This window comes from Hypanus sabinus, chromosome X1, assembly GCF_030144855.1.
Source record: "Hypanus sabinus isolate sHypSab1 chromosome X1, sHypSab1.hap1, whole genome shotgun sequence".
Lineage (NCBI taxonomy): Eukaryota > Metazoa > Chordata > Chondrichthyes > Myliobatiformes > Dasyatidae > Hypanus > Hypanus sabinus.
Genome location: NC_082738.1, coordinates 19346515 through 19358986, shown reverse-complemented (window position 1 = coordinate 19358986; position 12472 = coordinate 19346515). Strand labels below are relative to the sequence as shown.

Below are 12472 nucleotides of genomic sequence, written 5' to 3'. Positions count from 1 at the left end.
GATCTTCAGGCTCTTGAACTACCTCCCCAACGATAATAACTAGAAATGGGCATGTCCAGTGATGAAGCTGGCTCAGTCTGTAGCCTCTTGTGATGCTGTGCACTGGAGTCTCCATATCAGGCTGTGATGTACTCGGTTAGAATGCTCTCCAGTGTACGTCTATAGAAACTTGCAAGAATCTTTGGTAACATACAGAATCTCTTCAAACTCCAACAAAGTAGAGCCATTGGTTTGGTGCCTTCACGATTGCATGAATATGTTGGGCCCAGGATAGATCTTCTGATACGTTGACGTCCAGTAACTACTCACACTTTCCGTAGCTGACCCTTCAATGAGGACTGATGTGTTCTCCCAACTTCCACTTCCTGAAGTTCAGTATCAATTACCTGGTGTTGCTGATGTTGAGTGCAAGGTTGTTGCAATGCCACTCAACCAGCTGATTTTTAATTTTTTTTTCCCAATGACAGTGGAGTCAGCTGCGAATTTGTAAATTACTTTAGTGCTGTGCTTAGCTGCAGAGTTATGAATGTAGAGGGAGCAAAGCAGGAGGCTTAGTACATGTTTGAGGTGTTCCTGTATTGATGGTCAGTGAGACGATCTGCACTCACTGGCCTCCCAATAAAGACAGTCAAGGATCCAGTTGCAGAGAGGTACAAAATAAATTACTAGTAATTCATCTGTAAATAGGGTAACTACCAATGTGTCAATGACTCTGCAAGTGTCAGATAAAGCTGTATCTTTCACTTGGTTTATTAAAGATGAGAAATATGACTTTATACAGTTTTGAGTCTCTTACAGTAACTGATGTAAAGTCCAAATGTACTCTGATTTTCATTGTTGAGAGAAGGCAAGAACAATAATTAGGAGGAAAGTGTTTACATTTTAATGTTGCTCTAATTAGGCAGTTACAGGCTTTTATTAATTTCATAAAAACTCACCTGAATAGCCTCAACAATGCATGAGATAGCGTAAGTGCTGGTCCAGAAGCAAGAAGTGTTAGCCTGTGATATGTTGTTACATAGATCAAAAACTGCAGATATTCCAGACAAAACTCTTCCAAAATACAGATTGAACCTGCTGACAGAGCTGGCCCAGGGTATAAAGGTTACTTGTGAGCAGATCTTGGTTTTAATGAAACCCAAGATGATCAAAATTCCAAGAAAAGGTAATTTTTAAAAAAATCTTAAATCCATTCAAGCTTCTGCTGACAGTCATCACATTGGGGTCTCATTTTTGCTTGCATCTCCTAATTTAGATTTTCCTTCCTTAGTAAGCATGCTTGGACCACTAACCACCCCCGAGCACCAAATGGTTGGCAAGACTCCTTCATCCAGCTCTTTATCAGCACGAGTCAAATCCAGTCTGACCAAGACCACTCCCAAGTAAGTGCTTTTTACACTCCTACATTTTGGAATCCACTGTGAGGAGTGATAATTGGAATATGCTAATTTTTTTTTGTGATGTGCCAGCTTTTATTTTGGTCACTTCTAGGGTTGTCGTTGACTTTACAATCCATTATCAGTGCCTCCTAATGATTTGCAATGCCCCGATATAGCATGTTCTCCCTTGAGTGCTTGGCATGTATTTGCTCATGAGCTTCTCTGTTGACCTATTTTCCTCTGCTTCTCATCTGAACTTCTGAGTGACATTTGGTTACACTTGGTGAACTGAAATTGGGAATATTGTGGGCACAAAAATGCCCCTTTCTCTTTATGAAGAATATAATATGTATCTGCAGAATACCATTCATAGATCAAATATGGCATATTCTGAATGGTAGACTAATTAAAATTTACTTGATTAGTCCATGCAAGTACCTAACAATGTATGTCTTGCCATAAGATAAAATGGTGCAATCTTGTGCTTCAATTTCTCAAATTACAATGATGGTTGTTTTTCTGGTATCTCCTGTTAACAAACAGCTGACAATTTTCTTCACTACCCCAACCCAAAAAGCGTGACAGGATAGGTAACTGGTTCTGGCAAAGTGGCACAACGTGATCAACCTTCAGAAGTTATCCATTTCTTCCCCCTCTCCCTCACCTTTCGGATACTCTGTGAGTGAGCCTGTCTTCTCAATTCATACAGCAAATTCAATCACTGCTCCAGAAATTTATTTGTTAAAAGCCAAAGATGATGAGTAAAAGATCCTGATAAGTCTTTTTTTTAGAAGAATGTTAAAAATTAATTCCATGCTCTGAATTGCTGACTTGGAGCATTTACAGGCAGTCCCCAGGTTACAGAAGGGTTCTGTTCCTGAGAAATGTCCATAAGCCAATTTCTTTAAATCAGATACATCTATATTGCTATCCATATTGTATAGCGCTACATATGCTTGCAATAATTTCATTTTGTTGAATAACCACTGGCCATAAAGGAACAAGTACTGGACCCAGTCATCATATCACTAGTTTGAAGATGTGGAAATCTGAATTTATATACACTTTAAAACATAAGTAACATCATTCATAACCATGTAATTAGGGCTGACCTGAAATTCTGAACATGACCAATGATTTTGTATGTATACTTAGTAAAGTACTGCAAGTCTTGATGTTCTTTTAAGGGAATTAAAAGCTCTGATCCACAAAGCTGTTATCAGATTTCATTTTTGTGTGTGTGTGTATATATATGTTTGTTTATTTATTTATTTAAACTTGCAAAACAGTTGTTTTGTTGCCAGAAATCTTCCCTTCCCAGATTAATGTTTTTCTTTTTTTTTTCTTGCAGGTTTGGAAGCAAAAGCAAATCAGCTATCAACTTCAATCGAACTGGAACCTTTTTTGCATCTCCAACGTAAAAATAATTGAAAATTAATTAATATATCTCAAAGTTCCTAGGACCATCACATTGACCAATTCTGTGTTAACTGCTGTTTTTATTATCAGCTACATAATACAACTATTTTAATATGATAGAATATACTTTCCATATGGCTTTAAATATAGTTGATGTAGTTAATGGTGGTACTTTGTTTAAAAATGCTGAGACTTTTTAAATGGCTACAATGTTCGTAAAACCATTGCTAACCAATATTGTGTCGGTAGAAACTAACACTAATAGGTGAGGGAAAAAAGCTTGTTTCTCAGTCTAAGACTTTGAGAGCTGTTAAATGCAGGATGGGAGATACTGACAGCTAAATCAAAAGATTAATCCAGGAGATAATGCTGCTGCCTCTATATTGCCTTAAGGGCAACACAAATATACTTATGTGATAGGTAGTAATATGCTTCTATAATGTGGTGGTAATATTGTGCTGAATTATTGAATACATTCAATGCCCAAGTAGAATATTTTGACCAAAAGTTAAAGCACATTGTCTCTGAATTGTGCAGACACGATTCTAGATTGTTGCAATATTTATCAAGATTTTATACAGCATGTAAATACCTTTTCCTTGTATTTTAAATTTTTTTGGTTATTTGCATTATGGCAATTATAAAATGGCCTGCATCAAAGATTCCCTGTCCTCTTGAAATTTGCCTTACCAGTACCGTAACATAATTTTGTCATCAAGTGTATTTGTTGAGCTGTGGTAAAACATGTTCTTGGAAACTTTAAGAGCCAATCATGTTAACTAATGAAAGTTAAGTCTCTGAATTGCTCATAACCAATTGAGAATGTCTGTGGAAGATCATTGCTGATTCATTGATGAATGGTAAAATTGAATGCATTCTTAAATGGTAAAGTGTGCTTTGTATGTAGTTTTCACCATCATGTTATGCCCCAATATTTCAAGAGTTTCAGTTTTAATTACAACAGTGAAGAACTCTTGTGTTTGCTTTTTTTTTCATCTATTGTGGAATCACTTCATTCTGTGAAATTTGTTTTCTACTTATCCTCAAGTAATTGAACTAAATAGTCTGAAGTTGCTTTATTTTGATAAATTGTGACACAGAGCAATGCACTTTCACAATGCTATCATGTGCTATTCTGAAGTATTTTGTGTGTACAAGTGCTTACAGGTTGATTCGTGGGCCCAAATCCACTTCATTGAGTATTGGTCTGCCCTTCAGAAGACTTCACATTATTCTGCAAAACTCTTCCAAATGCTGTTGATGCTCCATGCCATCTGCTTCTCATCATTGGCTAACCCTGTCAACATAACTTTTTTTCTCCATCAATTATGATCTGGCTGATCCTTAAAAGCATCTGATTTCCTCCAGCCATTCCAGCAATCCTGTGGGAGAAGTATCGGCCTGACCTACATATTTCCAGTATTTTGTGTTTGTTTATTTTCAACTCATGTTAAGTAGTATTTGGCAATATATCTCCTTTTATTGTGGAACTTCCCCATTAGTGGAAGTAGTTACCCCATGAAGCTGCTTTGTGATTTTAAAAATTCCCATCAGATATTCGTTCCAACCTCAAACCAGCATCCTTTTCGAGTGAAGGGCTCCATGTTCTACTTTTCCTGCTAGTTAAAGCCACTTTGTTCTGGTATCCTTGTGCAATGCACACACCTGATGAAGGGTCTCTGCTCAAAACACTCTTTATTTCCATCCATTGATGCTGCCTGACTTGCTCTGCTCTTCCAGCATCTGCAGTACCTCCTGTGTCTCTGGTATCCTTGTACTATTTTGTAACTTTCCTAGTCTCATTTGGACATTCCATACAGACAATTTTCATGTGGCTTACCCCAGATAGTGCCCCTCAGAAATAAGTATTTTGTTGCATTCCTTCTTAACTGATGAACTACTATTGACTTGGAAATCTCCAACAAAAGATCTGTTGTTGATCTCCCTGCGTTTTTCTCCTTCCTTCAGTATATCGGAGTAGATAAGCATTTGAATATTTTGTGAAACAATAAAAACATAATGGAATGCTTTATGCTGTCTTTTTAGTATCTGGGGGCAGTCTCTCAAGATAGATACATTTCTATTGATCCTTTCCCAGGTTTTTATATTTAATCTGATCTGAACATTGGGCTATGTGCTGAACCTCGCACATGGTTCATAATTCATCCAATTGCAAAAATCATTCTCAACCTGTAGGTACTGAAATAACATTAAAATGGTTAAGTATCACTTAGCAAAAATGTAGGATACAAGGAAGAGTGCTGTAAATGTTCTGATTTACAATGGTATGGCAATGACACTGATCAGACCACATCATTACTGCAAACCATTTTAGTGGCACAATAAATGGCCTTAAGAGAGTTCATTTCTGTTACATCAATTAGAAGTACTGGCGTCATAAAACATAACATCTTCGTTGGCTGTCTGGTCCAGCTTGGGGAAAATTTAAATGCTGTCTGATCATTCTGTGATCATTGTAAAGGCAAGCATTGACAATTAATACTTGGGGTACTGAGTGTGGAATCATTTCCAAGAATCCACTATTGCTCCTCTAGCATTAGCAACTGGATACTCCACTATTTTATGATCTTTATTCAAAGATTTCTGCCATGTTGAAGCCCTCCAACTTGTATTAAAACCTTGCATTCTTAAACATTTGGTCACTGAACAGAATTGAAAATAAATCCTGTCTTGAATTAGTAATGCAATTACAGAAGTTAGTTCCACGAACTTAGGTCTTGCAACTTAAGTGAAACTGAACAAAATAAGTGTAATTTTAAACTAAATGCTGATTCATTTCAGAAATGTTAAAAGTTTGTAACAGCAGCCTTTTAACGTCAACCTGGTTCTGATTTAATCATGGAATTAAATGGCCTTAGTCTTGGGTGTCATATAGAAAAAGATGACAGAATTTATCAGAGTGGCTTAAAGGCCATTTTCATTGATTATAAGTTCTATGCTGGAGGGGTAATTGCACCACACAAAAGTAAGGGAATCAATTAATACTGATTGATATAAATTATTTTAACAACAGACAAAGGTATTCGGTGACAAAACTTTCTTGTTTCACTGTATTACAGTGAAATTTGAGCCTGGATTTCATCTTCCGAAAGGTTGCTGTTTCAGCTGGAGAGCTCTGATGTGATCATGCTTTCTAATTCCTCCCCAAGACTGAACGAGTGGGAGTTTCGCTACTCACTGCTATCACCTCTCCACTCCCCCCTCCTCCACCCCCCAGTAATGGTAACTGTAAGAGGCAATAAATGTTATCATTGAGTGATAAATATCACTTATCAATGTTATAATGCCGCTCCTCCCCCTTTAATCCCTCCTGCTCTGTCACGTTTCAAACATCAGCACCCTGGAAATTCGAGCTGCCAATCCTGCCCCTCCTGCAACCAAATCTCACTCTGGCTACAATATCATAATTTCACGTGCTGACCTGTGCCCTGAGTTCACCTAACTTTCTTACAGCACTCCTTGCATTAAAATATTTGCAGCTTCGAACGTTAGACCCACCATGCTCAACTTTTTGATTGCTGACTTTGTATGTTGGCTTAATAACATGTCTCTGCAACCTCTCCACTGTCTGTTCTGGCGCTCTGCTTCCCATCCCCCTGCAACTCTGGTATAAACCTCCCTACAATCATTGTGGCTCATTGCATAAGTGCTCCTTTTTAAATGTTTCCTTCCTCGAGGAGATCTTTAGAAAGTATTATCCATCCTTAGCTTTCAACTCTCCCCGTCTTAAAAGTGATGTACTGCTGTATTGTTAACTTGCCCCAAGGCCACCCATGTGTTTTAACTTCCATCTCATTTGTTTCAAATTCATTTTCTCTATGGACTTAATCAGTGCCTTGATGATTAAAATAATTATCTCTCTCTCTCAAACAAGAGAAACTGCAGATGCTGGAAATCCGAGCGACACACAAAATGCTTGAGGAACTCAGCAGGCCAGGCAGCTTCTGTGGAAAAAAGTACAGTTGATGTTTCGGGCCGAGACCCTTTGGCAGGACTGGTTTCTTCTCTCTTCCTTTCTCATTAACCACTTCATAACCAATGGTGCAAGTCTGGCACCTGTTCTTTGATGCCAATTTACCATGCTTGTTTGCTCACTCACAGCTGTATCCCACTGTCATGCCACATGCAACATCTCTTTTAAGTCGAACTTTGGCTTTCCAGAGGGCTTCGTGAGAGAACACAAAGAGTCTCTGTCTCTCTGGGTTTGTCTCTCCATGCTTCAGGTAGTGGTCAGTAGTCTCTTAAAATGTTCACAGACAACAAATCAGATTTCCCCAAGGGAACGTACCTGTTTGTTACAACATCTTTCCTAACTTAAACTTTGAAACCAAACTATTATTGACACATATCTCATTTATCCTTTCAGAACAATATTGAAAATAATGTTCCATTTCAAAGTTTAAAGTAAATTTATTAGCAAAGTACATATATGCAACCATGGATCAGTGACAGACAGGAGCTACAGGGAGGTAAATGCCCCAAGGCTACAGGAGACAGAAATAGGTGACTGTCAGGAGAGGGAAGAGAAAGCATCAGATAGTGGACGGCACCCCTGTGATCATCTCTCTCAACAATAACTACTCCATTTTGAGTACTGTTGGTGGGGAATGAGCTACTGTACCTGGGGGAAGCAACAGTGGCCTTGCCTCTGGCCCTGTAGCTCAGAAGGGTAGGGAACTGAAGAAGATGGCAGCAGTAATAGGGGACTCTATAGTTAAGAGGACAGACAGACGATTCTGTGGAGATGAAAAGGAAAGTTTGCCTCTCAGGTCCAGGGTCTGTGATGTTTCTGAGAGCCATTCTGAAAAGGGAGGGTGAGCAGCCAAAAGTCATAGTACGTATTGGTACCAATGACATGAGGAAAAAGAGAGAAGGTCCTGAATAAAGAATACAGGGAATTCGGAAGGAAGCCGAGAAGCAGGACCTCAAGGGTAGTTATCTCAGGTTTGATGTCTGTGACATTGACAGTGAGGATAGGAATAGAATGAGGTGGCAGATAAATGTGTGGTTGAAGAATTGGAGCAGGAGGCAAGGATTCAGAAACTGGACAATTGGGACCTCTTCTGGGGCATGTGAGATCTGTGTAAAAGGGACTTGAATGTGAGGAGTACCAATATACTTGCAGGCAAATTTACTAGAGCTGTTGTAGATGGTTTAAACTAATATGGCAGGAAGATGTGAACCAGTATGAGAGCTGAGGATGAAACAGCAGGTTTACAAGTAAATGATGGATGTAACATGAATGTAAGGAAGGACAAGCCAATGATTGGGTACAAACGCATACAGAGCAAAGGGGTAAATTGTACCACAGAGGCACAATTCAAAAGGGCAAAGAATGCAGGAATAAGGTGCTGTATTTAAATGTGTGTAGCATTTGGAATAAGATGGATGAACTCATGGCACAGTTAGAGGTTGGTTGTTATGACATTGTTTTGGAAGAACAGGATGGAAGGCATTGGCAGTGGCATGGCTCTGTTGGTAAGAGATGGAATTACATCTTTAGAAAGAGGTGACATAGTGTCAGAGAATGTGGGTAGAGTTAAGAATCGGCGAGGATAAAAGAAACCATTATGGGTGGAATAAGGGGAATAACAGGCATGAGAGAGAAGCTTGCCCAGTGGATTGGACGAGGATATTGGCGGGTGCCAGCAAAGCAGAGATGGCTGAACTTTCTGGGGATAGTTCACAAGGTACAAAACAGATAGGTCCCACAGAAGAATAGGTTCTCAAATAGCAGAGGTAAGTAACTGTGGCTGATAAGGGAGGTTAAGGACTGCATAAAAGCCAAGGAAAGGACTTATAAGGTTGCAAAATTGAGTGGGAACTTGTATGATTGGGAAGCTTTTAAAATCCAACAAAAGGCAATTTAAAAAAGCTATTAGAAGGGAAAAGATGAAATATGAGGGTAAACTAGCCAAAAATATAAAGCAGGATAGCAAAAGTTTTTTTCAGTTATATAAAGAGTAAAAGGGAGGTTAAAATTAGTATTGGACCACTGGAAAATGAAGCTGGTGAGGTAGTTATGGGGAACAAAGAAATGGCAGATGAACTTAATGGGTACTTTGCATCTAGCTTCACTGTGGAAGATACTAGCACTGTGCCAGAGGTCTGTGAGAGTCAGGGAGCAGGAGTGAGTGCCATTTGCGTTACAGGAAAGTGACTGGCATGGATAGAGGAATGAATGACAGACACGAGGTAGCGAGTGGGATTAAAGGGGACCTTTTCTGGTTGGCTACCAGTGACTAATGGTATTCCTGAAGGCTCAGTATTGGGACCGCTAGTTTTCACTTTGTTTATCAATGATTTGGATAATGAAATTGATGGCTTTGTGGTAATGTTTGTGGATGATACAAAGATAGGTGGAGGGGTAGGTAGTGCCGAGGAAGCAAAGCAATTGCAGCAGGACTTAGGCAAATTGGAAGAATGGGTAAAAATGTGGCAGACAGAATACAGTGTTGGGAAATGTACGATGATGCATTTTGGTAAAAGGAACAATAGTGTAGACTATTATCTAAATGGAGAGAAGGTTCAAACATCAGAGATGCAGAGGGGCTTGGGAGTCCTTGTACAAGGCCCCCAGAAGGTTAATTTACGGGTTGAGTCTGTGGTAAAGAATGCAAATGCAATGTTGGCATTCATTTCAAGGGGAATAGAATATAAAAGCAAGGAGATAATGCTGAGCCTTTGTAAGACACTGGTCAGGCCACACTTGGAGTATTGTCAAAAATTTTGAGCCCCACATCTCAGAAAAGATGCATTGTCATTGGAGGGAGTCCAGAGGAGGCTCACGAGGATGATTCCAGGAATGCAGGGGTTAACATATGAGGAGTGATAGGCAGCCTTAGGCCTGTACTCAGTGGAATTTAGAACAATGTGGGGTGTACGGGGTTGAGTGCGATTCGGGATCGGCCATGATGGAATGGCAGAGCAGACTTGATGGGCTGAATGGTCTTAAATCTGTGGGGTTGGGATGTTTCACCCAACCAGACCCCGGTTTGTGTGAATACTGTGTGATTTACTGCCTCTGCAGTAGCCCGTTGGCATCAAATAACAGATTGCACACTGCATACAATTATAAAGAAGTGTATTTATGAATGTTAACTTAACCAAAGAGTTAGTAAAGAAAGAAAAAAACAAAAAGGACCTATTACAATTAATATGGTCAAATGTGCACAGGAAGGAGCTCAGATCTTCTGAAAGCCATATTCACTGATTCGTGGTAGACCTCAGCGCCTTGGCTGCATCAACTCGAGTTCTCCCACCAGATCGAATCCTACAACCAGTTCTCTCCAGCGTTTTATTTCTCTATCTCCTACTGAACAAAAGACCAAGACCAACCTTAGTGTCCCTCACAAAAACTCTCACCCTCCAGCATTCTCTAGAACCTTCTCCCAGTTCTACCACGCTAACTGGATGACACACGTCCCTTATCTTCAATGATAACCCAAAAAGGCTGAAAGCAGAACACACTGCTCTTACAGAACTGTTAAAATGGACTAACTGCAAACATAGTAGTAAACAAGTGAACCAGGGCATTACATACACAAATGCTATTTTGTCTTACTCAGCAGCTTTGGAAAATTTTAAATCCCGGAAATGTATTCCTATGTCCTGATTGGATTGTGCCTTTGTTCTTCCACATTTCTAAACTAAAGGCAAAGCAAACAGTTTCTGAATTGTAGCTAAAGCACCTTTTCCTTTGATAAACCTGACGAAACCAAATGCTTTTAACATCACCTCATCATCTTTAATTCCCAACCGTGTTCAAGGACTAATTATTTCATTGAGATACCTGGGTTGCTGACTCCATAGTAATATTACACTGACTGCTACCCTACTATGTCGCCCCCAACTCTGTTGGTTAAAAGAAAACATGCCAATATCTGTCCATTTCCCTCCATAGATGCTGCCTGACACACTAAGTTCCTTCAGTGTTTTGTGTGTGTTCCCTAGGCACAAAGGGGAAACTGAAGACATAATGCAACTGTCATCTCCATATTAACCTGTCCATATTCCACCCCCTTCCTTATGCCTCAGTCATGGGACAGCCCTGGTCCTCACTCAAGAAGGCATTTACCACGATATTCTGCATGTGTTGCTGTCCCTGACCCTCAAACTGATGTTGATTATACTACCAAGCAGCCACTCAAAGCCGTGACCAAATGCCTTATCTTAGGATACCGGGACCACATGGGTTTGGATACGGGGTACATGGATGAAGATGAAAGTTTCAGGCAAATGAAGAAGCAACAAGATTTTCAGAACAATGCTGCCACTACATTTTGTACAGTACATTGAACAGTTCAGGGTTGGTACTTCAGATTTCAACTCATGTGGATTGAGATTACGTGGGCTAGCATCTAACTTGGGAAATCGATTGTCATCTGACTGCAGTGGCCGTATCAACACCAGTCTCTGCAGAATTGATTGAGTAGTGCAAGTGTACCCTGTCTGACATCCCAATGAATCCCAACCCTCCTCAAGAGAACAGATCACCAGAATAATCTTACACTACCTGTTGCAGACAGATACACATTTGACAAGATGGCTGCATGACTAGTCACGACGACTTCTATGGGGCCAACAAAAGGTGCAACCATTCTATTTAAATGTACCGCTAATGATTGCAAGATCCTGCTATACGTTAAGAACTCAAAATACTGCAGCTCCACACCATCAGCAAGTTGCTCACTGGTGGAGATAATGAAGGAGCTGTGCAATGTGCTGATGCCTGACTCGACGGAGGCTTAGAATAGGTTACATGGTTAGCACAACATTGTAGGCTGAAGGGCCTGTAATGTGCTGTAGGTTTTTATGTTTTATGTTCCTGGGAAAGAAGAGACATAAGATCGGAAGTTGTAGAATCCTTACGCGTAGTTAAGGAAATGCAAGGGTAAAAAGACCCTGATTGAAGTTATATACAGGACTCTAAACTGCAGCTGGGATGTGGGATAAAATTAGAATGAGAGATAGTAAAGGCATGTTAAAAGAGGAATGTTATGATAGTCATGGGGAATTTCAATATGAGGGTAGATTGGGAAATCAGGTTGGTGCTGGAACCAAAGATTGGGAATTTGTAGAATGCCCACAAAATGTCTTTATTGAACAGCTTGTGGTTGAGTCCACTAGGGGAAAAGCAATTCAGGATTCTTTACCGTGTAATGAACCAGACTTAATTAGGGAGCTTAACATAAAGGAAACTTTAGGAGGCAGTGATCACAAAATGATAGAATTCACCCTGCAGTTTGAAAGGAAAAAAGTAGTCAGAGACATATCAGTATTTCAGTAAAGAGAACTAAAAGACATGAGACAGGAGCAGGATTGAAATGGGGTACGTGAAATTCTAGTTAAGCCACTCTTTATAATGCATGCTGGTAATTATGTAGGCACATTTTATTCCATATCGGTACTCCAACTTTATTTTTTAAAATAATTCTTTATATTTGCAGAATGCCATTTTCTGTTGCATGTCACTCCCTAACGCACCACAGTAAATTGCTAATAGATGTAAATATACAGTATATGGTGTATATTAAAACCTAACGAATGTTGAAAGGCCTAGGTGAGGAGAGGATTTTTCCAATTGTGGGAAAGCCTAGGATGACAGGGTACAGCCTTGGAATTGATGTCCCTTTAGAACAGAAATGAAGAAA

The 12472-nt window shown here is 39.6% G+C and overlaps 1 protein-coding gene across 7 annotated transcripts in view; it reads left to right on the top strand.

The window, feature by feature from the left end:
• Positions 1–5257, top strand: part of racgap1 (Rac GTPase activating protein 1) — a 53570-nt gene extending 48313 nt beyond the window's left edge. For 6 of the 7 annotated variants that reach the window (XM_059956004.1, XM_059956007.1, XM_059956009.1 and 3 more), the window contains exons 17-18: positions 1271–1382; positions 2731–5257. In XM_059956004.1, coding sequence (XP_059811987.1) covers positions 1271–1382; positions 2731–2800 — 182 coding nt within the window. In that variant the 3' untranslated portion in view covers positions 2801–5257. The remainder of the gene's footprint in view (positions 1–1270; positions 1383–2730) is intronic. The other variant, XM_059956010.1, reaches the window with a different exon arrangement.
• The last annotated feature ends 7215 nt before the right edge of the window (positions 5258–12472 follow it).